Below are 26,157 nucleotides of genomic sequence, written 5' to 3' on the forward strand. Positions count from 1 at the left end.
GTGGCATCAATAAATTAGACCTAAAGTCACAAAGGGTTTGGTGGTATAATATATGCATCAGCACTTCATGTGAACAATCTTTGAAATGTTAAAACAACTTTGGGGCACAATAAATACTCACTAAATTATGATCAATATTGTTAATTATCAGCTATTGATAGATCAGAAATGCAACAGTATTATTAGTCTGCAGGGCCGAATGGAAACTAAAAGCAGTGATGGGTACCTTTAAAGGAAAATTTAGCTCCAGTGGTTTTAACTGTTTCAGTAAAATTCCAAAAGAGTTATATTGATAGAAATAATTTCTGGATTTAACGTTATGAAACCGTTGCAACATATTCTATAATATTTCAGTGATAGAACACTTTCTTAGGCCAGTTGCATTCAGTGTGCAAGTGACAATTGCTGTGTAATGATTGAGAAAAAAAACCCAATGGTGTTCTGTCAAGAGTTAGAGAGATTCCAAGATTTTTTTTTTACGTCTGATGCATATGCTGCCTGGCTAATATCTGCGCCTAGATGGAAATATTAAGGTTCTACCTCTGCCCATTGAAGATCTCCTTATTGATGTCTACTTCCACTTCTATCAAGTCCTTGAAGCTGTGGCCTATTTAAACCCAGACATCATGGAAACAGTCTCAACTCCAGCAGGTGAGTTCAATTATCATTTATTTATTGTTAAAGTTGTTAATAAGTTCTTATTGTAGGAATGCATGGACATGTTAATCTTACTGCAGTATAAAAGAAACAACAAAGTTGGTTAGAAATAAACAGGGCTGTCTTATACTATAATATTTGAATTAACCTATTGTATATCCATGGCAAGTAAATTACAGAGTTCTAATGCTTGGCATTTTGTATTGCAGTGGTGAAGCTGTCTGAGAGGTTTATAACATTAAAGCAGAGTGAGAGAACTGCGCTGAAAAATGAAATTCAGGACTTCATTTTGACTCCAAAAGAAGAACTTCCAAAATTCAACCCAAACAGTAAACAGTCAGCTCTCTGAATCTGCCCAAAGACAGGAAACAGTTTAAACTTTTTGATGCACTCATTAGAGTTGTATTGACAATGCCACATTCCAATGCAGGCACTGGAAGAACATTTTCCATTCTAAGGAAAATTCAGGCTGATTCTAGAGGAAACCTGGAGCCAGTGATATTACATAATCTTTGCAGTGTTAAGCTCAACAGTGACTGCCACCAATATAATCCAAGCAATGATCTTACAAGAAAAATGCTTATGTTATGTAATACTGTATTCTATGGACGTGAAAGGCAACATGTTAATGGGAAGAATGAATTGCATATTTTAATATTTAAAAAATGAAAATTTGTTTAGTTGTAAAAATTTGTGCCCAATTGCATGCTAAGACCAGGTCACTGAAAATCCTGCACCTTAGAGGTAAAACACCTGACCAAATTTTTAAAATCTTCTGATATGTCCCATGTTTATGACAGTTAAAGTTAGGAAAGAGTTATTTACATATCTGCATGCTTAAATTTGATCTTATAAACTTGAGAACTGCTTGTTGGTTTGTAAATCTTTTTATGACTAGCAAGTTATTCGTATCACATTAAAAGTAAATGTCTCTTTTAATTTGAAAACTATAATTACATTAGATAAATTTCATGTGTTTTTTTTTTCTTCTCTTAGACACCAAGGAAATTATTAACACTTTCTTGTCTTAGTGCATTGATTCCCTACTGGAAGTACATTGTTGTTCTTGCCTCCTTTTTACTTAAGTAAATGTACCAGGCACTGATTTTTATTTCTTGATTTCCTGGATTGCATGTGTTTTAGTCCATTTTAAAACAAATATTCATTTATATCACTTGAAAGTAAGGTAGGTGGTCCTAAATAGCTCTCATGAAATTCATAGTTGGATTCTATGGTATAGTATAGATCTGTATTTCTTGAATGCCAATAACAATATTTTAAATAAATTGTGTGCCATAACAAAAACTAGGATTTTACATGTGTCTGTAATGACATTCCCAGATTTCACTGAAAGTCTACCTATTTTCCCATAAAAACTAAACAAAGCAAACAATTCAGGACTCTGCTGGACTTTGACTGTTTCTCTTTTGAATTCCACTGAAGACTCACATGCATATTTCCACTTAAAATCCATTGAATCTCTCTGCATGGTTTCCACAGATGGCCATTTAAAATCCGTTGATTTTCTCCACTAAGTTTCAGTTAGGAACTGTAACAGTCAAAGAAAACTAAATCCTTGACATACAGCAATAGAATCTTATCCTACAAATCATTGATCCAAAATATATACAAGGATTCCATGAATGCAAAAGAAAACAAATTACAAATGTGCAAAAAGAAATCTCAAAAAAGGTTAATGCAAAATTTAAGCTTGTCTGATTTTACAACCATTGACATAAAAGTGATTTCTCTGTGTCATCTTCTTTAACAAGGGAGACAATAAGATTAAAGTTGTATCTAGTTTGCTTATATAATCACTATTTAGAATCTTATTTATGTTTACTGGTTGTCAGGATAGCTGCCTGCAAAATGGCTGCTGTAGAAACTATACTTGCTTCAGAAGAAAGATGTCACTGTAAGAAGCACTGTTTTCAGTTATAAATTGCATGTTTCCCAGAAAAGTACTTTATTGGATTTGAATGTTTAGAATTTTGTTTTCAAAACACTTGCTTGCTAGTAAGGTTATTAGAAAAAAATTGACACAATTATGCAAGGCACTTCAAATTAGAAAACTGTTTTAAATGTAGACATTCTACGCAAGTTTTATTATTGCACCAGAATTTTATCCATAGTTTATTTTGAGTATATTTATATTAATTGACTTGTCAAAACTTAAGCCTCAAACCCACGCAGACAGAGGTGAGATGGCAGTGATCCGTAACGGAGGGCACTTTAGAACACTTGGCCACTCGGGGCCCCCACCAAAGATCTTATTGGACACAAGTACATGGAGTTTCTTAAACAATAGATTCTATCTTATGCTTAATAGGTTAGTTTTTTTTATATTCTAAAAATGCTTTTTCTCAAACTAGAGATCATACACTCAGAATTATGATTTAAGAGAAACCTTTTGGCCGAGTGGTCTAAAGCGCTCACCATTACAGATCACTGCCATCTCACCTCTGTCTGTGTGAGTTCGAGTCTCGGATTCGGCAAATGTGGTTATGTGAGAAAGCTTGCCAGTAGCTTCTCGTGGGTCGGTGGTTCTTTCCGGGGGTTTCCCGGGTTCTTCCTCCACCATTAATACTGGCCGCCATACATAGCCTACCGTGTGCTGAAAAATGGCGTTAAACCCCACAACAACAAGATCTTTGGTGACTAGTCATGCTCAGTGATCTGATTCATTTTAGAGAGAAAAAATGAAAAATTACCAAAAATTATTTTAATGGCCCTTCAGTTTTTTTAAAAAAAAATCTTACAAGGATTTCATAACAAATCTGAATAATTTATAGAACAGTATTTGGTGTTTGTTTGGGTGGTATGGGTGATTGTTTTGCTTTTCTTGCAGTTAGCTTTTAATATACACTTAAATAGTTTATCCTTGATAAATTATACATTATATTGTATAAATCAGTTTGCACAAATTTGACTTGATATACTTTTTCTTCAAGCATCAACATAAAGTATTGTTGTATGTTGTGCATCAACAATGTTCATCTTATTATTATATTTGTATTTTTACAATGGATGCATGTCATATAATTGTATCCTAACTATGCATCGTTGATGCAGGGCTTGACATTACTGATAATCCCTTGGTTAGTGAGGTTGGTGACGGATTATTGTATTGCTGCTTTCAATAATCCATTGGAGCAGTGAAACTTACTGCCAGTTGCTATCATTATAGTTGAGAATTCCCATTAACGGTCAGTTGATCTGTTCATGGTGTTAAATGAAGCACTTATGAACATCCTACACTTGATGAGATGTGGTAAATGCTTGCAGTGCAGATGTACAGGTGTTAACCACACATCAGTTAAATTTGTGTAATTTTGTCAAAATCTTCACGCACATGGAATTCACCAGGCGTTGGGGCCTACTTCCTCAAGGGGTCTACTACCTCCTGGCACTGATGATGATAATGAAAGGTATAAGGTCTCAAGCTAGTATTGACTCAATTGGAAAAGGTTGCATTTACTGACTCGACAAATAATCCAGAATTATACCAAACAGTGCATTTGAATATTTATATTGTTTTTGATAAACATTCATTGCATTGTGCTGTGACTGTTGTCAACATGTAAAAGTATTTGAGGCTGCACAGCTGCCACCAGAATAGCAGAAAGTAGAAATTGACAAGAGAGAGAGAGAAAGAGCATGATGACAAATATAATCGAGAGAACAGATTAAGAATGTACAAGAAATGCTGTGAAAATGAATACAAACAGCTGAATATAGTCCAGAAAGACTGTGATGTTGTGCACTTTCTGCTTATGTGATAAAATGTACACCACTGTGGTCATTAATTTCAAAACATGGTTAGAGCATTCTGCAGCATATCAAGCACACTTATGTATTTTTTATGTCAACTATAGTACAGTAAAGACTTTATATTTTAAATCAATACCCTTATGAAAATTACAATAATATTTTTGGTTCACATTTGCTCCACTTCTTCCATATACTTCTTAACTCCATGTTTTGGATCCTAGTTTGAGTCCTGCCAGTATAACTTGCAGTAAATTTAAAGCTGACCACAATTAGCAAAATAGCATGCAAAGGTAGCCATTATTGGATAATGGTTTCTAGTCTGTTTCCATTAGAGGCTTTCAAGTATTGGGAGAAATAGTAAGCAGTCTACTAACTGTGATGTATAATACTGCCACTTATAAATTATATGAAATCTAGACTATTAACAACATTCAGAAAAAATCAGAAATCTTTTTTTCTTTGTGCAGAATTATTTTAAGAATCAGCAGTCAAGAAAAAGGGTTGGTCTTGAAATTAAATCAAAGCTATTTTTCTTTATGCTGAAAATCATAATTGTTAAAACTCTTCCTTGCATAATAATATGACTTCTTCATGGATTGCAGGGCTTGTGTGGAGTCTTTGTTTTAAGTGTCCCAAATACAAAGCCAAGCTTAGGTTTAAGGTGATCATTGTATATAAGCTGTACATTATTATTTATCTCTTACACAGAATCTCAAAGATGAAGATGACTTGTTTTTCAACAATGGAGTTGACCGTATTGACTACATCTTGGCATATAAATTCAACACAGGAGACACAAATTTCAAAAAGGTGAAAAAAAGAAAACAATTTGAGAGTGAGCTGGAGAAAGAGGGGCTGAAGTTAGAGCACGAGGATAAAATGGTAGGTTATGCTCTATATTGAAATGGTTATAAAGTACTGTTGTCTCTGTTTTTCACTGTTTGTATTAACTTTTTCGGTCATAGAAGATCATATGGGGTGGTCTTCCATCTGTTATCCATCCATCTATCCATTTTCACAAATTTTTTACCTATTTCTCCTAAACTAATTGGAGGATTGCCATCAAACTTTACACACACATTCAGTCTACTTGGTCCTTAATAAAAATAATTATGCCACTCTGACATCTAGTATGGCAACCACAGCAGGCTTCATGAAAATCTTGTTGCAGCATGTACTTTTGAATGGGTTGCTATATGAACATGAGGGTTTCATTAAGGGGGAGATCTACAGATATTATGAACTTCTGAGAAAGTGGCAGGTGTAAGGTGAAGATGTTTACATTTGCAACATGCACAGTGGAGAAAATGTTGGTATCCCTCTATGTTACTTTCATGTACTGTGGCTGAAATTTCTTTCGATATTGTACTTGTGGAAATTGTACATGATCTTAGTATCTGAATAAAAGTGACTGCTCGTTTGTGCAAAAACAAAATCAGCCTAAATTAGTCTAATGTACACTATCGTTAGCAGTTATTAAAATAGGGAAAAGGAATTTTTCCACACTAGACTACCACTTATGAAAGTGCAATGAATAAATTATCAAATATATAGAATGTACAAAGAGTAAGTTATTTTTTTACAATTTACCTCTGAAGTCCAGGAAGTGAAAATGACCAAGTGGAGCTATCAGTTTTTTGAGTGATGCAAACCTGAAGCAGTGCCAAACTGTATACTCTGTAAACCATATTATACACATTAATTATCCACTAAAATAAAGGGAATTAAAAAGTTCTTTGAACAATACCTAAGATATACAAGTTCTTTTTGAAATAGCCAGTATAACCAGTGTGAGGAAAATGAGAGAAAACCTTTATCATTAAAAATCTAACCCTTTCCACAAAAAAAAACATAGAGCGCCACCTAAATGACTTATAATGTATATTTGGGCTTAATGAAAATGGTGCTGATCTGATATCCAATATGGCTGCCATGGCAGCTTTCTTTTAAATCTTGTTTTCACTATTCCTGAATAGAATGTCATATTGATTTTATATGTTTAGTTGATCAAAAATGAAAAGGGTCTGGATCTAATATGATGCCACAATGGCCATCTTGAAAGTCTTGTCATTTTTACTCCTTCTGCATGGGTTGTCATTTCAGCATGGGATTATCACTAATTGACTTTTGGTGATGTCTAGATGATGCCAAATGAAATGATGCCAATCTAACACCGTATGTAGCAACCATGACAGCCATCTTGAAAGTTTTGTTATTGTTGCTCCACTTGCATGGAGTATATTAACTTGGGGTTTTCACCAGAAGAAGTCTAATTGGTCCTAAATGAAAATTGTGCCAGTCAAGAAAAGTCTTAACTGACATGGGGTTTTCACCAGAGGCTTGCATATTCAGTGTGGCTGCTCAGGCATCCAGTATAGCCACCATAATGGCCATCTTGAAAGTATTATTACTACTCCTGAATGAATGATGTTGTCAGCATAAGGTTTTGTCGGAAAGAATTTTATGATGCCCTATTGTAAATGAAAATGGTGCCAATCTAATCTCCAATATAGCCACCACAATGTCAATCTGGAAAATCTTATTAAGGCTATTTCTTCTAGATGGCTGGTCTCCTCAACATTGAGATCACCAGAAGACTTCTTAGGATGTCTGGTTGGCCCGAAATGGAAATGGTGCAAATTTGGGATCCAATATAGCCTCCATTGTAGCTGTGTTGAAAATCTTGTTTTTGTTTCTCCAAAAAATAACAGAAACTCTCATCACCATGGGGTTTTCGCCAGAAGACTTTTTATAAAGTCATGTTGCTCCTAAATGGTTGTGATCTAATGTCCAATATGGCCACCATGGTGGCCTCCCTGAAATCTTGTTATTACTATTTCTCTTAAAAGGAAAGCCATTTTAGCAAGTGATTTTCATCTGAAAAGCTCAAATGGTATCTAGTTTTGTTCTAAATGAAAAGTATGGTCATCTTGAAAATATTGTTGTCTTTACTCCTAAGTTGGATGACTTTATCAACACAGAGGTTTCACTAGTAGACTCCTTTTGATATGTATTTGATGCTAAACAAAAATGATGCCAGTCATATGTCTAGTATTGCTGCTATGACAGCTGTCTTGAAAATCTTGCTATTGCTACACCATGCAAGTGGATGGTCATACTGACATGTGCTTTTCACCAAAATACTTCTAATCTAACGATGCCTACTTGGTCCTATATGAAAATAGTGCCTTTCTGTTATTTAGTATGTCCACCATAACAATTAATGTGAAAATATTGTAATTGCTGAAGAATATCAGATATGGTTTCAACACACAGCAGTTAAAAGAAGAAATGGTCCTAGAAATTCTTTTTTCCCCATAGAATATCAGTTCCTTTGAGGGAATCTTGTTAGAGAATGTATTTACAGATTAAGAAAATATTTAGTTTTCATAAGATCCTAAAGTTTTTCTTTATGAAATGTAATGGACCAAAACATTATGATTGTTATGGATTGATATTATACTAAAATAATAAGATGATGGTATTAAAAAAATCATAAACAATACCGTATGGTCATGACTAGACCAGCTTCTCAATGATTTGTCAGAATGGTGTGTAAGAGATCTGTAATAGACTTGTTTTGTCTGAGGATGGACTTGTTTTCTATAAGAGATTCTAACGTTTATCCCCACTGATGGTGTTGTAATGTTTTAATTGTTCTAACCCCTCTTGGTTGTTATATGGATAATTATAATATGTGATATGTATTATATGAAACAGTGTCATAATTTCAGTTCTTGGAAAATTTTAATCCAAGAAAAAAATTCTTAAATGTATGAACTTACAGATTGATCCAGGGGTACTGTTTGAACTATGTGAGTTTGATATATCTTTTCATAGGTACTCAGAGAACACTACAGAAAATAACATTGAAACAACAAATCTTGTGAAAACTGGGTAACATGTGATGTTTGTGTCACTTTGGTCTCATTAGAGACATACGTCTGTTTTTAATGCAAAGGACATTTAGTTCCACTTATCAGAAACTCCTCTTTGTACAGTTACCAAATTTGATGGGTACATTCATCGTGAGGGGTTACAGTGAGCTGTTTCGTGCTCAAATATTTATGCTAAGTTTTTGCATTAAACATCTGTTCTCCTGACACTTATGTACAGCCATGAGACTTAATGGATGGGACCATTTTGAAGGGTTACAACATGCCAGTAGTAAAAGCAGTTTATATTAACCTACTTCTTATGATATACTGATCATGTTCAATTAAAGCTCCATTTCTCTGATGCATTTTGACAGTCATGAAATACTAATAAAGGCATTTATGATTTAGAACTGATATTCACACTTTCAGAAGTGGGTCACAGTGACATAATTTTCTTATCTTTGTAACAATGCTAGGTATATGGAATATGCTGAAGTGAAATAGGTGAGACATTAATCAGCAGAAATATTGTTTTAGGCAACTGTAGTAGTTACACCTATTGAAAAGGATGTGACAGTTAATTGCTTCTCTTGTTGGAGTATATTTGATTGACTTTTGGATAATATCTATGTGGAGCATGTAGTTCATAGTATTCCATCGACTTTTTATTTATTATTACTAGTAAATCCATGGATTGCAAATCTGAGTATTGTATCATTTCTGATTTTAAATGTGGCAAGAACTATTTCAGAATTTACAGGGTCATAAACATTTATGTAGATTTAATTCCCAGTATAGAGTCTGTTAATATAATACTAAATTGGATGTATTTTCAGATATCTAAGAATGTGAAAATATGTTTCGTCAAGATTCATGCTCCATGGGATGTACTGACCAAGTATGCAGAGTTACTAAACATGAGGATGCCACTTGTTGTGAGTTATCTCAGTTGGAATTGTTGCCAGATTTAAAAAGGGTGGAATCCAGTATATAAAGTCGTCATCATTTTTTTAATACCTATTAAATTCTATGATATTTTGTTTTCCTTGATAAAACTGTTATGACTTAATAGTAAAAGTAGACTCTACATAGATATCTCAAAGGGTCTATATATGTTTTTGCAGATATCTGTGTTTTAGTCCATTTAAAACAGTTTTAATCCAATCAGATAATGGAAGGTAGGAAAAGCTATATTGGAATTAAATGTGACTTAGTTTATTGTATACAAAGTGTTCACCTATGATGAAGGAAGTAATTTAACTGATGGAGTTGAAATGTAGAGGAAATTTATTGTAAGAGCAATTTAAAGAAATTTCTGACTGTGAAAGACTTCCAGAATAAATGGCACTAAATAAATTTCTTTTTGCTTGTCCATCACGAACACAGATCATGCTGAGTTATCATGTTGAATTACAAAGGAAATAATTAAAGTCTAACATTTCATTCATGAGTGATGCATATATGAACCAGTTAACATATTAAATTGAAATATTTAAAACTTTTCTAAGAAGAAATTTTAAAACTTTTCCAAAAAATAATTTTCAGACTTTATCTAAAATTGAATTAAAATATGTAACAAAGTCAGTAACACTGGTATTATTTCATTATAAACATCCACCACCTGCTTTACTTTAAATGTGTCCTCTCTCAGTCTCTGTAGTTTTAGTGTATCTGCTAAGAGACATATTAATAAGCTTTCTGTAATGCATCATAAGGAAATCTAGGATCTTGTGATGATAAAACATGAATTGATGAAGGTTTTAAAAATAATATGCCAGATCTCTTGCTTCCAGAATAGGTGTATTTGATGGATGAAATCTTAAATAACATGTGGTAAACTTATTAAAGTGTAATATACACCCTCCTCCCATTTTTTAAATTGCCATTTGCATGAATAGTTTTTGTATTGCATGTGTGTGTATATATTTGGTGTAAATAGAGGACATTCTTGAGATTACACACCAACATAATGAGAACACACCTCCAACTGAAGATGTCCTCAGTTGGAAAAAGGATCAGATGTTGCTTCTTTGAACAAAATTTAGCCCAGAAAAAAGTAAAATGATTTGTAGAAAGGTCCCTGTTTTGAACACTAATTGCTTATTTTGTGATTTTGGAGTATCATTCCTCCAAAGCTGGAAATATACATATGTGAAATCATGTCTTTGATTGCCTGGTGAAAAACTTATAAAGAGATATATGTTATGAAATTACAAGTTTCCAAAAATTATCTCCCTTTAGATACAAACACTAAAAAAAAAGAACTGGCCCACATAACCATCCCTAGTATTTTATTTTGATTTCATACAGTTGTGTCAATAGTGATAGAAAAATCAAGATACAGTGATGATGTATATGTCCAATACATGCAAATATATCCATGACACATCATATGAAAGAAGTATGTGAAACTTGAAACTGCTCTTGAAAAGATGCACAAATTCCAATAGAGCTGTACCAAAATTGTGTAATCATCCTATCTGAATGTCAGGTCAGTAAGTTCTGTTTCCAGTGAGGTTTCACCTATGTAAAGACCTTGAATAAAAGCCTTTGGTATGCAACATTTGTATTATTCAATGAACTATATCTGACCTGTTCATATTATAGTAAATGTTCAAAACAGGAGAGAATGGTTGTGCAGCTTGTCACAGATTCTGTTATATTGAAATGAATTATGACAAACCGAATTTGGAAGTTACTTGCATATAACTTCATTAGATTAATAGATAAAATCAAAGATCAATCCCAATAAGAAAAAACACAACTGCATGGCTTTTGATATTTTATGTAAGCAAATCTGAAACTGATATATGCTTTCACTGGGCTTTTGCATGTATATTCCTGCTTCCATTATAGATTTTATGACTTTGATTTACATATTCTGCCTAACATGTTTATGAACTGGTGGTAGAGATTTGCCAAACACTATCCACTTTCCCACTTAATTAATACAGTAGTCCTCCTCTTATAAGGCCACCCCTAATGCAGCAGGGAAGTGGCCTTATAATGCGGGTGGCCTTTCTAGAGGGGGATGACAAATGTGAATAGTAAATACATATGAAAAAAGTCACAAGTACATTTAATTTTAAATATTTAATATTTTAATTAAAAAATCACATGCATGATGTGAAATAAATGTAAAACAAACTTTGTCATCATTTTCAAAAGATTGCTATGAATAACCATTGATATAGTTTTAAAACTGTCTTTATAATTATGTTACAGTTCACATCATCTGTCACTTTGTTGGTAACAGTCTAAAAAAACAAACCAGTCTCGTCACATTAAAAATATCCTTGCTGTCATATCCCCTGCATATATCGTTTAGTCTTTTGTTCCAGTCTTTGACAACTTCATTATTAACATCAGCCGATTCGCCACTTAGGAAAGAACACTTGATATTGTGTCGTACTTGAAATCTGTGCAACCATCCGTTACTTGCGGTCGTCATATCCCAATTCAAATGACAAAATTTTTGCTTTTTCTTGTCATTCAAATCAGGATACAAACGTCTCCTGACTCAAACAATCTTCCTTTCTCCGTCCATTTCACCTTTCCACTTCTGCAGAATTGTTTCATTATCTTTCACAATATTATTTATCGGAGTCTTCCCGACATTAGTTTTCTGTAAGGATCCTCAACGACACCCCCCCCCCAATCAGTTGAATTACTTTCACATTCTCGTCTAAACTGAGAATTTTTATTTTCCTCGATGACATGTTGCTCTTTTTGCAGTAATTTATTCATGTTGCCAACTACAATACTGATAAAACAATTTTGTATGCATCTAAACAAATTGCCGTGTTTTTTCAAAGGAAGTGATCTTGTCACGTGATTCGTTAGTCGCAGTCTGGTACCCTATTGTTTTTTTACATTTGTTGAAAGTGAGTGAGAGAAGCCAGAACGGCTTCGATATGTACCATTAACATCACGCAGATTTGACCTCGCGGCCGCTAGGATTCGTAAGTTTTTGACAATTATTGTCAGTAGTAATAGCCATTGATTATCAAAGTGAACAATCTCAACATCTTACTTAGGGAAGCCATAAAGGCTACCAAACCATTTTCCTGCTGACTTGGGTATTTGTACATCGATACTGCCACTTCTCAGCTGTTACTACTGTTCAATAATTGTAATTTTAACAATTATGAGAGTGACGAAACCGGACTTCTTACTATAACACAGCAGTAAGGCTAATTGGATTACATGTACGTACCCTTTTGTATGGATTAAAATTTGAGTCTTTCTCGGTTTTTATGGAATAAATTTGGCTTCTTGTGAGGCGTAAATGATATAATATTAACCTTAGTGGTAAATGTACTTTACTCAACACTTCTTTCAGTAACGAAAACCTGACATCGGGAAACAGAAATCGGATTACGTAACGCACATTATGAATAAAATACTTGTTCTGGATACATATTCAAATAAAATGCGGCTGCTTGTGAGGGGTGAATTTTATAATTTTGCACTGATATGCTGGCTGCTGGTCGCGTTAGCCGGGTGGCCTTTCGCGAGGGGTACTTTTGAACACAAACTCGTTGGTGCCAGCGGATTCTGGCCGTAAGGAGCGGGTGGCCGCTGGTCAGGGGGGCCGTTCAAGAGGGGGACTACTGTAATTAACAACTGATATATTACCTAAGAAAGGGATACTTTACCCAGGGAAGAGACAATCAAGGATGCATTAGTTTTTTTATTCTGGAAATGGTCAAGGATCTGTCTGGCATGTAAAAATTAACTCAGTTGCATCTGAGTGTACTAACCTTCCGAGTATGAACCATTCTTGCCTGGCCTAGTAGTGATTTTTTAAATCTTTTTCATTCTGCAAGATAATGAGAGTTCCAGCTGTCCATGACATCTCATTGTCAATAGTTTCCATATTTAGGTCAATAGTAATTTGTGTCCTTTGTTTGAATTAATTGTACAGACTTTTTTGAAATTTCTTATGCCTTCTGTTATTTCCTACAATATCATCCATGATACATCACCATTTGCTATCATTTTCTGGCCAAAACTGCATCTCTTTTCACATCAGGACTGTTAGAATCCATACCTGTATCCTCAATATGCCCCAGATACAAAAAATGTGTGTGTGAACATATTCAGATGTTAACAGAATGGGATTACTCACATTTTATAATCTTTTTTCAACTGAAAATTACTCAGCAGAATAAATGATGATGCACAGTTCATTTTGTGCAAACAGTTGCCAGAGCATTCAGAAAAGAGCTTTGGGTTTTAAGTCTTCACTCATGCAGTGGCAAATATTGATGCATAGTGAACCTCATATGAAACCTATGACATATTTTGAATACATCTCTATTGCATTAGATTCTGGTATTTATGGTCAGTATCCTCTGGCCGCTTCATAAAAAAAATGGTCAAAGTCAGACTTTTTCAAATACTAGTGGTTTGATAAAGAAATACTGATATAACACCAAACTTCCTGTTGTTTTCTTTCAATCATATTATCATAAATTGGATTCGCTTGAGTCATGGGCTCCATAGCTGTTATATCTGGAATAGTGTTAATGTGCTATAATGTGGGTGGGCTGGATAATAAATCATCTCTTAGAATCATGACATAACTGAATGATCCAAAATTATTAGATTTTTTTTTTTTACAACAAATGAAAATAATCTTATCTGTTGGTAGAAATCTGAATTAATTTAGATGAATCTAGAATATTGTTCTGTCAGGGGTAATAGTGGTACAGAAAGTCAGGAAAGATTACTGAAATTTCCAAAAATAGCAACAAGAGTAATTCTTGATGCAGATTTAGATATGCCATCAACACATTTTTTGAAAACACTCAAGTTGCTTCTATTTCAGCAGAGAACGTAGTTTCAAAAGAGTTTACCATTCTGTAAAACTTTTCATAGTTTGGCTCCTGATTATCTTAAATGTTAGTTTGTAAAAAATGTACATATGTATGAACTAAGATCCATCTCAAACAAAAAGTTACATCTGACTCAAGCCAAGGTTTCAAAAAGCTTAGTCAACATCTACAGAAACAATTGTTTGTGTTATTTTGTTTAATTCAGCACTTACTACTATATATTTTACAACATTGGTATGATGCACATGCCCATAATGTTTAGGTACTATTATTTGTACTCATCCTTAAAGCCTTGTGCATATTTTATTCTAGCAGTTGCTCAGTTGTTTAGTTTTTATTAGCATTTGTTGTCTAAAGACAACTCATCTTGTAAACCTTGTGCATTGTGTGTTTTGTGTGTGTGTGTGTATGTATGTATGTATGTATATATATATATATATATATATATATATATATATATATATATATATATATATATATATATATATAACTTGTACAAATGTCAATGTAAAGGGCCAAATGAGCTTCTGTAAATAAAATTATTATTAGTATTATTTTTATTATTATTATCATTTTTATTATTATTATTATTATTATTAACTAAAATTGTTCTTACGTTCACTTGCTTGGGTAATTATATCTTTAGGTATTTTAAAGCCTCAGGGCTTTTCTTAACCTTTCCAATCGTGGGCCCAGTGGCATGGAGTTGGGAAATGCTATGTGTAAATTAGCTAAAATTTGTATTTTGGAAATAAATGAAAATGCAGGATTTCATATGCATTATCAAACTCATCACAGCATGCTTTAAAAGCCATAATGTAGCCAGTAAAAGTTGTAATCTATAGCAATTAGTGTTAATTTGTTACCAAGCAATGTTGTACAATCTGCCATTGCAAAATTGTTCTACTTTAAAATAAAGAACCACAAGGAATACAGATATTTCATCATTTCATTAGTTTATTTCATGTTTTACATACAAATCAAAGAGGGGAGCAAACATTTTGTTATTTTACTATTATCAAACTATCCAGCTCTCAATCGGGAACTTTTTGGTCAAATTGAGAATAGGGCCAGAATTTGACTGCAAAATAAGGCCAAGGAAAATCCTTGAACCCTTCTGTCATATCCAAAATTAAAATAATCTTTTGACCTGATTAATGTGCTAGACATTTAGACATTAAGATCTAATTGGTAGTGTTACTGAATTACAGTGTTTTGTCTTTCTTTTTAAGGAAGGAATGGTAGCTTTATTAGTGTTTTTCTTTTCATCAGCAAAATGATATGAAACACCAGTTCACCAGTTGCTGGAGTATGTTTCATTCACCCTTTGACCTGGACAAGAACATGAAGCCAGTCAATGTCCACTTCACAGCTCCCTTCAGCTGTGTGAGAATGCATCGGTATGTAATATTGTTGCAACAGTACCTACTGTATTTACTCACTTACTAGTACCTACTTTATTTACTCACTTTACACTACCTATCATATATACTCACTTATAAGTCAATTCCAGCTGCAAACAACAAAAGACCTTGATCTGCACCAGTAATGCAGTTTGTATTAAAAAAATTGACTATACGTTTTAAAGATTTTTCATTTGGCACCTGTATCTTTTAATATATATATATATATATATATATATATATATATATATATATATATATATATATATATATACACACACATACATACATACATATAAAAGGAAGAGAAATTCTAATTCCTAAAAGTATATTTTCAGGTTGATATTTTTTATTTTTTTTCAGTTTTGGAGATTATTAGGTCTACATATCTATTATACAGTACTTTATTATGTTGCTTTTGATCCTTGCTATCTGTCTTTAAAGAGGATCACTCACATTTTTTATGGGAAGAAAGTGACTTAAGAGCATATTATAACCTTTTGACAATTTAAAGAAGATTTAATTTAATTTAAAGACAATGAAGATTTGTTATGAAAATAAAATATTTCATCTGTGGGGTTTGGGATGTTGTTTTTATTATTATAAAATTATTAAAAAATCAATAACATTTCATTAGCCTGAAAGGAGAATAGTGCTGACAAAGTTGCAAGGTTCAGTTCGCCTCAGTAAACATGTAGAAAAGGCATCCACCACAAAATTATGAAAAATCTGTCAATACTTTTACAAAATATAGAATGAAGAAGCATGCAATGGATGCATCTCTATTATATTACCTTTAAATATTAACATTCATGCTTGCACTTTGACCTTGTGGTCAAGGTCACAATCATAGAAAATGAGTCTTAAGGTTTAAGTTGACATATTTTATTCCATTGTCTTGAATCATGTGTCAGGCATGCATGCCTTGTCTTCTTGTTGATGTTTTCAGGTGACATTTTATGGAGGTATATCCATTTTTGACACAGAACTTTGCCTTTAAGTTGCATCATATTGGCAGGGTAATGTATGATATAAAGAGTTATTTCTAATTTTTATATATATATATATCCTGACCATTGTGTTACTTTGGATGAACAACTCTTAGGATGACGTATATGTACTATACAATATGCAAATGTGGAGTTGAGAAATAGCATGATTTGAGACTTTTGTGACTTTTTCTCTTTACTTTGTGCATAGGTTAGTCACCCAAGAGGAACAAGATAGTTTCTTCACCAATACTCAGAGAAATAGGATTGTGTATGAAATTCTGTCACGAGCTCCATATTGCAAAATGAAATTTGGTAAGTCCACTTTGTGAAGCATAGGCAAGAGATAGGTATTAGTTCTCTATGCGTTTTCATTATTGTTGTGTGTTTGGCATAGACATCAACAGTTTTGCATTTGTCAGTTTCTCTGACATTATACAGTCATGATAGTTATGATCAACTTGTAGGCTGCTGTTAACCAAGGGCAAAAGTATGCCACACTGGTTTAAAATTTCTTGATATCTCAGCTATGAAAAGTTTCTGGAACCACGATGGAACAAGTGAGACCTCGCATTTAGTAGAATTTTTGTACTGAAAGGTTGTGGAAATAATTTTCTATACTGCTTATTTCCCTAGTTTAACAAAACCCATTTGCATTTCAGCAGTTTTATTCTACAGTGCTGTAATTACTAGACAAATATACAGACGTGCTACATGGATTACAGATGTTTCACGGTATACACTTTTTCATGAATCCAGATGTTATTTGTGTGCATCTGTTTAGGTTTACAATCAGCACCTGGTTTGATTTGGTAAAGCCTATTTCTGAGGTATTTTTTTGAATCCCCAATACACAGGTTCATCTTCCTTACTGAAGTTGGCTCAGCATTAAGAACATTCATTTTTAGCTCTACTGGTTATGGCATGACCTGTTGTCAGTCATTCATTGTCTGTCCATCCATTAACAGAAGGTTTTTATTGCTATTGCTAGTAAACTGCTTGGAGGAATGCCATAAAACTTTGCACATATATTCATCACGTGGTTTTATTTGTCCTAATATGAATGGCAACCATCTTAAAAATCTTGTAATGCTAACTCCTTCCAAATGTATGATCATATCAAGATGGGATGTCTAGCTGGTCCTGCTTGAAAATAGTGTGATTCTGATGTCCAATATGGCTACCATGGCAGCCAGCTTGAAAATCTTGTTATCACTACTTCTTATGAATTGAAAGTCAAAATTACCTTGGGATTTCACAAGAAAGCTTTGTGTGATATCTTGTTGGTCCTAAATGAAAATGTTACTAGGGCTCTCAACAGAATTTCAGGATAAGATGTCTGTAATTTTTAGTCTTGGCACTCAGGAGTGCCCAGCCTATTATTGAGAGTATGTTGCATAAACTCAGGAGCCCTTTACTTTCAAAAAGAAAAGAAAGGAAAATGAAAAGCGCAGGGTGATTATTTTAATATCAGAATTGAGCTTTTAGCCAGGACACTAAAAAGGAAATATTTTTCAGTAAATAGAATGTTAAGTTTAAACATTATATATGTAAATTTATGTTGTTTTATCCCTACAACAACACTAAAAACAAGAAAGAATAAATCACAACAGTAAAATTGTTAATGATTGGTTTCAGTCGCAAGCATAATCACTTAGAATGCTGTGTAGTTTTCTTTGCAAGTGGAATAGCATGTCCATTCCCACCAAAGAAACTAACCTGAGTAAAAACCTGGCATTACACTGTACCATGTATAGAAATATGAATTACTATCATTAAATGAAACAAATACAGGATGAAAAAACATACCACGCAGCATATGTACCAACAAATCTAATTCAGAATAAATATGTTAATTAGCAAACAGTGTTAAATGTCACAAGAGTTGACCCAAAGCAATAAAGCTGGGGTATAACATAGCTCTTTAGAAAAGATGAATTAATATGGTGGAGTACCTAAACATATATAGCTTGAGACTGCAGATCTGAACTATTGTCAATATAAATTCACACAAGCTTTGGGTACTGATACTCAGATATCACCAGTTAGATGGAACATTTGCCGCTTGTTTTCTTGTGTTTTTTTTGCCATTAAAGTCATTTTCAATAAAGTTCATTTCTGAAAAATGAAATTAGATTTGCTGACTCTTTATGCTGTGTCAGCATATGTTTCTGCACTCTTTTAAAAGACTCTACTGGTACTATAGTAATGTGTTGAAGTCGTGTATTGAACTAGAAGTTATTATAATGATTATGGCACATTGATGATTTGACAATATTGTCCAAATTACTCAGGGAAAACTTTTGATTTCATTCATGATTTATATTCATGTTGTCACCAGTTTAAGTTACCATAAACACTGTTGCAACAACATATAACATCATTTATTTGACTATCAATTGCAGGTGCTTACATACTCAATAGAACATAGTTTCTTTGAAATCAAGTCATAGGAGCTTTCAGAGGGATAGTCCTTTTCACAAGATTATTACAGTTGTAAGAATCAACTGTTAATTAGTCACACTGGCTTCATGTCTGTTACTTAAATCAAAATCTTGCTTTTAGTTATTCTACAAATTGGCCATGGTTGACCAGAATAAAAAAAAGGGAACAGTGTCCTAGGGGTAAATGAGGCATGTCATTGGGTCATGTTACAGGGAGAAACAATGTGTCTTTGAAAATTTCACATGTATGTAACCCAAAAGTTTGGGTCCCTGAGGGCTCTGATTGATGCTCTGACATTTTGTTGCTGCTACTCAAGTTGAATGGAAAGTCATATTGATGTGTGTGTGTGTGTGTGGGGGGGGAGGTTGCTAAAAGACTTCTTATGATGTGTAGTTGGTCCTAAATAAAAATGGTGCCAGTTGCATATCTAGTATGCCAACTTAAAAATATTGTTATCACTTTTGCCCTGAATGTATGTGCATATCAACACAGGGTTTTCATTGAAGGGCTACTGACACAATCTAGTGAACCTGTACTTGTGATACTAATTGTACTTAGCTCTGCCTTCAGTGTGCCATTGACACTGCATACATGATAAAAAGTTTCAGTTCCTGTAAACTGTTTAGTAAAGTTGGAATAAAGTAGATGTAAAACCTCTTCAACTATGATGCATTCTTGACCATCCTTTAGGGTTTGTTTGAATTGTAGAACATTACAAGTGCAACAAGGATAATGTTGGCTTAAACCAAATGCATATTAACAGTTAGTGATCATGACATGTGCTAGTTCTTCAAATCTATTGATCTTTGGATTAAAATAGACCTATTGCGACAATGGCAACAGTAAGCTTTCCAGATTCATTGACATTCAGGGACTAAATGGAAGGATTATATCATGAAGCTAGAGAATATTTGCATTTAAAGCAGTAGACCAAAATAAACTCTCTTTCCCTACTATCATGGAATTTAAGTGTTTAAACTTAACAATTCTGTTCAGCCAATGAAAGCGTGGACTATGGTGCAGTAAAAACAATCCTTAATAAGTATTTCAATTTAAAATTGTATAGAGATGTCAAAATGTTTGAAGTTAATGATTCCAAGCAAATATCACTGAAAATAAAATAATCAGTTTGTTTCGCAGTTGAGACCAAAAGCAAAGTTTTGTGAGCTTTACAGAGTGGGAAGTCAAAATTCAGGGCTGCACTTCAAGCCATCTGAGTAAAAAAAAGCACAATGAAAAAGATGTCACTTTAACAGCTGCTGCAACTAGCCAGGACTTTTGAAATTTCAAATTAATAGGCCTTAAAAATGGAAAAATCCATTGAAAGGACAAAGTGACCATTTTGGTTCAGTTGACAGAGTAGTGTTTGATATAAAACAAATGAATCACTAGATCTTAAGCGAATCATGAAAAAATGCAACAATTGTGGTCAGGATGTACTAACAGGAGGCACAACATACTTTTTAATGCCCAAACCAGAATCATTTGATTTCCTCATGCTGGAAAAGGATAAAAAGTGAGAAAGACGTGCTTCTGGGGACAGTTATATTAAGTAAATGAAAATGATAGTGATAGCCCAAATGACAGCAGTTATCATCTGGAGAAGCTTCATTAAGAGCCAACAATAACAAAATGAACAAAGTTCCAATAATGACAGCCAAAATTAAAGGTTATGCAAAATTGTTCTTGCTGATATGAGAAGCTTGATTAATGTTGTTGATTTAAAGTGTCTGAAAAAAATAAAGTATGTCCCATCCTGTAAAGATAAAAAAACAAACGCATACACTTTTGGATAGGAAAAGTTACTTTCCATCTAGGGCAAATTCACATAATGCATAGAAATGGGGGAAAAACTACACAAAAGCTGACTTTTACATGATGAAAGAAAACACTTAGTCATGAGTTATGATACAGCCATGCAACTTGGAATAATACCAACTATAAAGTCTGTGAAAACATACAGGTACTCTGACCTTTATAATGCATACCATAATGTGTTCAACGGGTTAGGAGAGATACAGGACAGAATAATTAAACTTCAGGTTGATGAAAATGTGGTTCCAACTTTCCAAATGAACTGACAGATACCCTTCCATGTTTGTGAAAAGGTCCAAAAGGAACTTGAGATCTTTAAACAAGAGGATGTACTTGATAAGGTCAAGGGACTTATCCCATGGGTATTTTGCAATTGTTGCATTCAAATAAAAAGCACCAAAGGAAATCATGTGTGTTGATTTGCAAAATTAAACATGAAGCAATTAAATGTGAGTGCCATTTGACCCCTAACAATTGATGACATCATCCTAAAACTGAATAGATCAGAGATGCTTTTCAAAGGTTGATTTGTGCATGGGATTTCATTAGCTAGAACTAGCTGAAGAAAATCGCAACTTAACCTGTTTTGCAATGCATGCCTGATATTGAAGATTCAAATGGTTAAACTTTGGGGTATATGTACAGCTCAGATTATTCAGAATGAAATCCAAAAAGTGCTGAGTGGACTAAACCATGTTATTGAAAACCCACAATGAACATAAAACAAATTATAAAGCAGTTCTATAAATGCTCCAGGAGGAAAACTTTACTGTAAATAAAAGAAAATGTGAGTTTGGAGTCACCAAAGTGTCATTCTATGGGTATGAGCTCTCTGAATCAGGCTGATCAGCAGATCCTGAAAAAGTTACAGCTATTTGAAATGTTGAAAGGTTAAAATCAAGCTGAAGTCGGGAGCTTCTTGAGAATGACATAGTACCTTTCAGGGTTTATATGCAAGTTGCTTCTTAGTAGTCAAGCAGCAGTATAGCCAAACTAAGCATGAGGCACTGGCATGTGCATCACTGACCATCGCTAACTCAAGTCATTATTTCAGGACCTTTACAAAAAATGTGCTGATCTGATGCCCAGTATGGATACCATGCAAGCCATCTTGCATCTTGAAAATTGTGTTTTTCCTTCTCCTTCTGAACAGAAAGTCATATTAAATGAGGTTTTCACCCAATGGCTTCTTACGATTTTCAGTTGGTCCTGAAGAAAAATGATGCCACTCGCACATCAGTATACCTGTGTCAGTGCCATCTTGAAAATTTTGTTATTGCTTTTCCTCAAGAATGGATGCATTTTAACATGGGATTTGCACAGTAAGACTCCTTATGGTATCTAGTTGCTCCTAAATGAAAATGGTGTCACTTGCACATCCAGTATGGCCACTACAATGGTCATTTTGTAAATCTTGTTATTACTAATTATTTATTGATGCTTATATCAAATGTAGGTTTTCACTAAAAGATTTCTGATGTCAAGTTGTTCCTAAATTTAATTGGGGCTAGTCTAACAACTAATTTGTCCACCATGGTAGCTAATTTAAAAAAAAAATATCACTGAAAAATATTTGAGTTGGTTTCAACACTCAGCAGTTAAAAGGAAGAAATTCTCTTAATTTGAATTCATGGAAATTCTTTTTTGCCAGTAAAGGATCAGTCCATTCAACAGACGTTTAGATATTGAGGTAAATTTAGTGTTACAATTATAATTTGATCATTGTTTTAAATGTATTTTCAAGATGGTTAACATAATAACGAACAAATGTTATTTTTGCATGATTTTTTTTCAGTATTTTAATCAATAAAAATTAGGAAATTGTTTTAAAAAAATAACGATGTTTTTATTTTCATGTCAGTTTTTTTGTTTCAATTATTGATATTGAGTTGGTTTAATAAAGTAATCAAAATGTAATGAAGAAAGGTTTGAAGTGATGAAAAAAGTTGGCTACCATGTGTAATAAAGGCAGTGGCTAGTAAGGTATAATGAATGTTTTCTACAAATAATGGTTAAGTAACATTTCTTAAGGAATTGAATAGTGCAGTCTTACTTGAAATCAATGCTCAAAATGACTGCCCTACGTATATACATGTATTGTGTATTTTCAGGGATTAAGAAGATGATTAGCAATGAATCATATGATGCAGCCTATCCCCTACATGATGTGAGTACTTTGCCCATCAATCATCATTGTCAAGTAGGGCAGTGAGTACATTTATATATGAGCATAGATGAGTATGTTTACTGCTACAAGTGTGTTAAAGTCTTCTGTCAACTGTTACCAGTTTAATTTTCAAACAAAACTTGAGTTGTCCCCCATTTACATTTACCAAACTTCGTTGTGACTTGTACTTGCAGTAAGGAAGAACTATGTTGATTTGGGGGTTAAAATGTAATTGGTCAAGGTTGTTGAGTGAAAAGCAGTGATTTCCCCAAAAAACTTTAGTTGTCCACCATCTAAATTTACCAAATTTTGTGGTTGACTTGCCCTTGGGTTAAGGAAGAACTACGTAGATTTCAAGGTCAAATGGCTAAAGCTCACTGTTACTGACAAAGAAATGTCTTTTGTACAATAGTTTGAGTTTTCCACCATCAAGTTACCAAACTTTGCAGAAAGTTTGCACTTGAGGCAGGGAATAAACCTGCTAAATTTTCAGAAGTCCCTTCAATGTTAACACATGCCATCATGTATACCATCATCTCTGTTTTTCGACCTTATTGTCTGCAAATCATTGAGGGAAAAGTGTATTGCAACATTTTGTGAGCTAGACCTTGGTCATGTTCTATCCAAATTCGTATTATAACATTGCATGCTATAGCATGGTTTCATTATACTGTAATACATGCTTGGTGTTCTTGGGATCCAGGTGCCACTGGACCACCCCAACATAAATTTGTTTTAAACATCCAGGACCTTGCTGAATAATTATTATTTAAGTAGACAGTGCAGAAATTACAGTGGATATGGTTGATGTAAAATATTGATGTGTTGTTTTAGGGAAAGTACTTCAGTGAGCACTCTTCAATGAAACGAGGAAAGATGAATGACCGCCAAGTAAGTATAATGGAAGGAGATGAAATTTGTTTTTCTTCTTTGTATGTGTGTTTGAGATGGTTAAACTGATTGTCGTGGTCTGTTGGGCGTTATCAATGTCTAGAGGATGATCAACTATGGTGTTATAGCCTGGATCAAGTGAATATTAAAAATGAAATTAATGGATGGAATAAATGGAAATCTGAGCAGAGGTATAGAATAGAACAACACTAGCCCCCTGTGTACAGAATATAACAATTAAATTAATTAGATTCAACGAAATAAAATTTTACAGGACTGGACCAATTACAGCATTTGCCTCTTCCAGAGAAGAAAAGGAAAGAAAATAAATAAATAAAAGTTCTTAAATGCAATCAGCAATTTCCTTTGTTATTGATATGGCAGATTTCATCATGAAATCAAGTGTTTTGTTTTTTAATTGTCCAGCATGCCTTTTATAACCTGATAAATAGTTGCTGTCCACTCTTCAGAATCACCAAAGCTTGTCAGTTGGGGTCAGCTTGAGCTGGAACAATCTCATTTCCCTCTGGCCTACTTATGTGTCACTGCCATTTGTGTTCTCTCTCAGTCATCCAGTCTCTTATACTGGCTGTTCAATCCCTTGTTTTTAGTCATGGAAGATGTTGTTCTGATAAATAAAATAAATGTGGCCGAATTTTTTGCTCATTCTATGCTTCTGAACTGAGCATACTTTCCAATCTTTGGTACACTCAGAGAAGCCTGTATCACATTTCACAACAGACAACTCCACTGCTAATTGGTTTCGGGTCTTAACCTTGCATCCAAGACAATGTCATGTTTTGTCTAGATACACTGGAGCTACTCTCTTTTCATAGCAGTTAACATAGTGTAGGAAATTTAATGTATTTCTCCACCAGATCCATTTACCATTAGAAATTGATGAATAGCATAGTCTGCTCATGCTTAATGATAATTAAGCCCCTGCAGTGTGAGCTATTGATCATTATCTTGAACTACATGTTGGACACATGCACACATACAACTGATCAGTAAATAACCAGCAGTGCTGCTCAGATACTAATAGAACCAATTCATTGGTTAAAAGAATGCATATGTTAGTTACACAAATAGATAAAAAAAATTCACTTCTCTGCTTATACTACACTATTGCCAACTAACATTTCCTCTTCAGAAACATCTTACTATCTAATAATGATTAATTCTTAGCGTACATGATTCATATATCATTTAAGTGAAATCAATTCAAAGCCTTATCCGAAGACTCGTATCAAAGAAAAAGTATGTATAAAATTATGACACAGTATCTTTTTTAAGAGTTGATGTTCGCTCTTTTTCCCCATCAGCAGAATCATCTCCTAACACGCTTGGTTACATGTCTCTCGTAGACTCTCAACTACATGTCCATTGGACAGTTTTACAAGGGTTTTGCTAATCCCAGGAGGCAAGACATTTTCACCTTAGCCAAAAACTGGACTGCCTGTTTCTGCTGAGTAAGTCGTCTTCAAAACACATAACTTTGCCAGGTAAATACATTCCAAACCATTAACTATCCAGTCAGATCTCAGGGTTATCTAACTGCCTATCTAACACCATCCCCTCCAGGATTTGGAAAATTCTTCATTTTCCCACACCCATAAATATATTGATCTCTGCAAAGTTTCAACTTATGACAGATATTTCAACAAGTAGAAATGCTGTTTCTGCAGTCTTTCAACCCTTGCCATTTCACTAATCAAAACCCAATCTTTAACCCCTGTTCTGTTCTGCCTGACATTGCTGCTAGACAGGATCTCATTAATAACCATTTAAGTCCTAACTAGATGTACTCAAGTACTAGCATCCTTAAACATGTCATGGATTTAACTCGGTACAAAATCACATACATTAATTTAAAATTGCTATATTTTACAACTTCTTCAAAATTTAGTCTCTTAAATGGATAGATAGGTTGGTTCACCTTTTACTTGCTAACTTGTAAGCATTGACATTCATAAACATTGAGCATATGTTAAATAAGGGTGCAAGCTAGAGAAGGAAGCTAAGACATTTTGTTAGCTGTTGGGAGAAAGGGACATGTGCTAGCAGCAACAGGAAGGAGCAGGTGTTAGCGGTTTGGGGATGGGGGAGGTGCCAGTAACATTGGTAGATATATGAAAATTATAATTTCCATTGTTCTACACAGATATTTAATGAATGGATTTTAATATTAATGAATATGGGATTTTTAGAAGTAGATTAAATTTAATAAACAGATTCATGCCTTGGTAAGGTTGGAAATTATTATTTTGATTTTATGATGTTTTCAATGCCCTAGTGACT

General features: G+C 33.7%; 1 protein-coding gene across 1 annotated transcript in view; it reads left to right on the plus strand.

Annotated features, from left to right (window-relative positions):
- LOC149789827 (anoctamin-4-like) overlaps window positions 1-26,157 on the plus strand; it is a 143,309-nt gene that overhangs the window by 26,411 nt on the left and 90,741 nt on the right. Inside the window, exons 7-12 of the mRNA XM_089973133.1 lie at window positions 5,137-5,310; window positions 9,143-9,241; window positions 15,419-15,546; window positions 16,750-16,853; window positions 22,910-22,965; window positions 23,800-23,856. Of these exons, the coding sequence (XP_089829259.1) occupies window positions 5,137-5,310; window positions 9,143-9,241; window positions 15,419-15,546; window positions 16,750-16,853; window positions 22,910-22,965; window positions 23,800-23,856 (618 nt within the window). The remainder of the gene's footprint in view (window positions 1-5,136; window positions 5,311-9,142; window positions 9,242-15,418; window positions 15,547-16,749; window positions 16,854-22,909; window positions 22,966-23,799; window positions 23,857-26,157) is intronic.

This window comes from Sinohyriopsis cumingii, chromosome 10, assembly GCF_028554795.1.
Source record: "Sinohyriopsis cumingii isolate HCF-2022 chromosome 10, ASM2855479v2, whole genome shotgun sequence".
Taxonomy (NCBI): Eukaryota; Metazoa; Mollusca; class Bivalvia; order Unionida; family Unionidae; genus Sinohyriopsis; species Sinohyriopsis cumingii.